General features: G+C 37.8%; 1 protein-coding gene across 1 annotated transcript; it reads left to right on the top strand.

The window, feature by feature from the left end:
• The first annotated feature begins 2,572 nt into the window (after positions 1-2,572).
• LOC139412178 (lymphatic vessel endothelial hyaluronic receptor 1a) lies at positions 2,573-5,412 on the top strand. The gene is made up of 6 exons (XM_071158995.1): positions 2,573-2,857; positions 3,258-3,435; positions 3,543-3,682; positions 4,098-4,286; positions 4,427-4,505; positions 4,734-5,412. The coding sequence occupies exons 1-6, from the start codon at positions 2,773-2,775 to the stop codon at positions 4,972-4,974; spliced, it is 912 nt and encodes a 303-aa protein (XP_071015096.1). The 5' UTR covers positions 2,573-2,772; the 3' UTR covers positions 4,975-5,412.
• The last annotated feature ends 110 nt before the right edge of the window (positions 5,413-5,522 follow it).

Below are 5,522 nucleotides of genomic sequence, written 5' to 3'. Positions count from 1 at the left end.
GCAGACTGTCAGCTTTAATATGAGGGTATTTTCATCCATACCAGGTGAACTGTTTAGAAATTACAACACTTTTTGAACACAGTCCCCCCATTTCAGGGAGCCAGAAGGTTTTGGACAAATTCACTTATATGCGTATTATAGAAGTCCAAAGTGTAGTATTTGGCGTGTGACTCTACTAATCTGTTGGATGCATTCACAGTTTGTTTCGGTTGTGTTTCAGATTATTTTGTGCTCAATAGAAATGAATGGTAAATAATGTATTGTGTCATTTTGATGTTATAAATAAGAATATAATATTATAATATTAATATAATAACTCTTCTACTTTAATGTGGATGTTACCATGATTGCGGATAATCCTGAAGGACACAATGAACAGAATGAACAGAGAGGATTACCATTTTGGGGGGTATGATATTTACACCTCAGTAACTTTCAAACTCATCATTATTCACGATTCATTCATAATTTTCCGTAATCATGGTAGCATCCACATTCATTTAAAAGTGTTTAGAAACATGTTATATTATTATTTACAATAAAATTGACTCCAAAATACACAATACATTATTTACCATTCATTTCTATTTGGCACAAAATAATCTGACACACAAACTGAAAATGCATTCAACAAGTTTGTATTCACGAGCTTGATGTAGTCATTGCTTGCTATGAATATGGGACCATATACTAAACTTTTGACTACTTGTTACACATAGAAGTGAATTTCTCAAAATAGTTTTGGTTCCCTAAAATGGGGGGACTATGTACAAAACAGTGCTGTAATTTTTAATGGATGAAATATGGATGAAAATACCCTCAAACCAAAGCTGACAGTCTGCACTTTAACCTCATAGTCATTTTATCATTTCAAATCCAAAGTGCTGGAGTTCAGAGCCCCCCCCCCCCCCCCCCCAAATATATATTTGTCATTGTCCAAATACTTTTGGACCTCACTGTATGTATTCACAATGTATTGTTATTATTCCTGGTCCTACCCTGAATGTCTTCCTGGAGGACTGAATGTGGCCCCATGGGCAAAAATGGAAGATTCCTGATGAGTTCCCTAAGACAAATGTCACAGTAGACATTAAACTAATGTACATTCATCTACCACTCTGTTATTTTATGTTCATTCTCTCAGGTCCAGTAAGAGGACATCCCCTGAAGAGATTTACAAAGATATTTAAGGACATAGCTATGTTTTTTTTGTTTTGTTTTTATCTTTAGTAAAATATATATATTTGTGGTATTTAAGCAGATACTTTTTGGAAAATCTATAATATAAACACATTCCAAAGTAGTTCCTCAAGTGCAATATTTAGCAGTTGATGGTTCTTGTTTGTTTGTGTTGTTACTGTGTTGGTTTGCGTCCTCCGAGCCTTGAAAGATTTCCTTAATGTACGAGAGCACTTTTAGACAGCATGAGAAGTCTTCTTCCCGCATGCGTGCCAGGGTTTTCTGTTGTGTCATTTTCGCCTTGAAATAAAGGTGCCTTAACTCGCAGTATTCATTTCCATAGTGAATAATGTATGTCAGACAGACAGGTGCAGTTTCCATGAAGCAAACAGGTGTGTTGGCAGAGTTCTCATGCTAACCTCCCAAATCAGTCGTTTCCTTGGAGGAATGAGTGACACAGTAATTGTATTTTTCAGCACAGCGCTTGTTCTCTTCCTCCATGCACTTATGAAAATGAAAGATCTTTTGAACCTTTCATATCTCTCAGGAAACCACTTATGTAATCTACTTGGCTCCATTAAGCTGTAGCTGCAGTGTGTCAAGGCTGCTTGAGTGATTCTCTCTATTTTAATATTAAATTAATGTCACAAAATAAAATATAAATTTTCTCTTTAGATGTCAATTTTTTGGGGATGTTTAAATGTCACTGACTCTTCTCATACAGCAAACAACTACTTTTGCTTATTTTTCGGTTCTGCCTGCGTCATTTCCTACTGTACTAGGTTGGGGTGAGGTGTTTGCTGGAAGTGGGATTTCGCTGTGTGTCAGAGTCACATCAGAGGATGCCAGGGATCATGAGCTTGTTAATGACTGAGCAATGGGCAGAGGGAGGAAATTATTGTGTGAGGTGCCAAAGCCAATAAAAATAAACAACTTGCCCAACATCTATCCTGTACTCTCTTGAAAGAATACAACTTAAGGACTAGCTTGTTTGATTTTTGCTTATTCTGTATTCATACGTTTTTTTGGCAGTCTCCCAATTTGACGTGCCTATCTATTAAAACAAATTTCCCTCATGTTCAATGTTTTGATGTTAGTAGTTTACATGATCATCTCAGAAATGTTTTCCTGAAACTGGTAAAGGAGTTCTGAAGATCAGTTTGGATGGAATCCTCCATACGTCTTTTCAAGCATGCGTTATTACAGACTATTATGAGTAAGAGATGTTCATCGTATTCTCAGTTAATTAACTGCTTCAGCAGTTTATGCCACACTTCCGAAGCTTCTGCCCCATGTTATGTTAACGTCTTGCTACATTTATCTTATTCTTGGACCTGGTTGGATCCTAAAGTGCCCATACTGAATGGCCTGTACAACGTATTTCCTGCTTCCCGTTCGTGGTGGTTCCGTGGCCATGTCAGCACCTCGTCTGACTGGTCATTTATGCAACAGCCTTGTTTACTTCATGAACCCACCCTTCTGATCTGAAGAGAATCACCTCTCACTTACCTCTTCATTTTGGCTCACAGACACACAGTGGAACACTTGTCACCCCAGTAGCTTCCAGTCCTGTGTCTCTGACCATTGGTAACCATGATGCAGGTTTGGATACTTTCACTACTGCTGCCTCTCACACGGTCATTCTCTGGTCTACATGTTGATCCTAGCAAAATTCATGGTAAGAATTCTTTTTTTCTTTTGATTATTTTGATTATACTGCATGTGCCTCAAAGCTCAGAGATGTTGCCTTCTTTCACTAATCAAAATCAGTTCTCAAATATGCACTGTGCTTTTGGAGAATTATTATCATTTTGAAGTGATTTTATTATCTTCATTAATGATTACTGATGAACATTGATATAAAAATACATTAAATTATACAAGGCATGGAAATGCATTAAGTGATCATTTTTCACTAAATGATCTAAACGAAAAAGGACTTTAAAATATTCGGACTTATTATCGGATTTTCAAATTGATAAACTTGACTAATTAGAAACAAGAACAGTGAAATATTGCTCGTGTTTTAAAACCAGCAAATATGCACAGAAACTTATCTTCAATTCCCTTATCACCAGCTTTCCCAGAGAGACACATAGCTGGGGTGTTTCTGGTCAGCTACACAAATGACCTCAACCAGTTTGCCTATTCCTTTAATGCCTCTGAGGCAAGGGAGGTGTGCTGGTCTCTGGGTGTAACCATGGCCTCCAATTCCCAGGTTGAGGAGGCTCAGAGACTGGGCTTGGAAACATGCAGGTAAAATGGCTTTTGGATTCGATTCTTCTTTGTATGCTAGTGATCCTTTTCATAATAGATAACCTCTGAGAATGAATGAATCCATTTTAAATGGGCTGTGTCTCTAGGTTTGGGTGGATTGATGAACATTTTGCAGTGATCCCTCGTATTGAGGCCAGTAAAACCTGTGGTCAAAACCAGACCGGTGTCATCAAATGGAGAGCCTCTGTCACCAAACTTTTTGATGTGTTCTGCTTCAATGCTTCAGGTACAGTAAAGGATTTTTTTAAATCTTAATTTCCATGCAGTCAATGGATCAAAGATAAAGTAGAGAAATATTATGGTATGGTGATTCATGGATACATAATCTAATTGCTCTGTAGCTTTTTGTTGACCCTAAACTCTGAGGTAATTGGAATTTTTCCAGAAAGTCAAATCATGTACTTTCATTTCCTTTCTGAAACTAACAATTGTATGAACGTGAGAGGAAAAGGGAACATTTGAGTGTGAAAAACATCCTACATTAACTTCCTGAACTGTCCCTGGGGTGGTTTGACCAAGTTTTAGGAATTGAGTGAAATGAAAATATTTGGCAAACAGCCACTGTGATGTCAATGCTGGATATCAATTTATTCATTTAATCGAATGTGAATAAAATTGCTAACCACATCCTTCTCCTTCAGGAGCGGCCTCACCCCCCTCTACCTCCCTCTCTCCAGCCATCATTCATCTTGTCCCTTCCACACAGTCCGCACGGCCCACCTCTCATTCTCGCTCCTCCCTTCTCTCTCTCAGTAGTTTTTCTGATAACCCAGAGGAGGTAGAGGTAGAACTACCTCAGTCCATGAGCAGTGCAAAGTCTTCAATTGGAGGTTTGAGACATTAACTACCAACATTGCTGTTGTCCATCAAACCACTCCTATGTTCTGTCATCATTACCATTAGGAGTGAAAGTGACCAGGCTCATTTTGTATGAGTAATCTCTTCCCTCTCCTGTGCTCTGTTGTTTTAGCGGTGCCAAAAGCATTACTTATCACCTCGGCCATTGTTCTTCTTCTGACTGCAATGGCCGTTCTCTTGTACTTCAGAACGTAAGTGTTTTTACTTTCTTTTGTAAAAGGGGAAAAAAAATAGATCCCTTGAATTGAAAGCCATTATTTAGATCAAGGTAATTCATTAAGCACAATTACTATACCATATACATTTTGACATGGTCATGCATACGTTTGATTTATATCAGAGTGACTTTAGGGATGTAAGTTGATATAGTGTTAACTGTGTTTAAAAAAATTCACATTTTATTTTTCCTCTTTAAAAAGGATCAATGGCCTCAAGACTATTCTCCTCTGCTGGGATGGGGAGCAGCAGAAAGAGTACATTGAGACAGAGGAGTGTGCAGCACACACCTGTATGAAGGACACAAAGGAAGCCCAGACTAAGGGAGAAGCTAAGGCTGAGGCTGAGGCTGAGGAGGATGTGTGCAAAGAGACCGCCAGTGACATCAGTGTGAACATCAGTGATGAGACCAACACTGATTCAGCATCAGAGACAAAACCTTGATGCTTTAGATTATGTAAAACCAAAGATAAGGTCAGGCTGCTTTTTTAAAGTTATGTTCTTGCTTATGGAAGTTTTGTTTAGTAGTTTGTACAAAGTGTGCATTGATGTTATTCAAATGCATTTATTTATAGCATGGGATGCCTTTACAATTTTGCTTTACAAAGTGACTTTGTGTCATTCATATTCAAAATAGATTGTTCTAGAGATCATCCTATATTTTAACCACTAGATGGCGATGTCATCAAGGCAATTATCGCTGCAGCTTGGATGAGTTGAGTAGCTGAATTGAAAATGGGTTCATATTTTCTGCTATACAGATTAATTTGATGACTTCAGATAAAGTTAGTCAGTATGCCATGGCCATTGCATGTTAAATCATGTGTTTTAACTAATGCCAATCTTGAACTGATGCAATAAATTCAAACATTTGTTTCCCTGCCTTGCAGTTACTTCTTAGCCTTTTTGGAAATGTGGCAGGTTACTGCCATGATAAGTCCTAGTGTTCGTGTTCTAATAAACAATGTATTCCATCATCTCACAGTTTTAAA

This window comes from Oncorhynchus clarkii, chromosome 6, assembly GCF_045791955.1.
Source record: "Oncorhynchus clarkii lewisi isolate Uvic-CL-2024 chromosome 6, UVic_Ocla_1.0, whole genome shotgun sequence".
Classification (NCBI taxonomy): Eukaryota; Metazoa; Chordata; class Actinopteri; order Salmoniformes; family Salmonidae; genus Oncorhynchus; species Oncorhynchus clarkii.
Note: the sequence above shows the minus strand (reverse complement) of the source record. Positions and strands in the feature narration are given on the sequence as shown.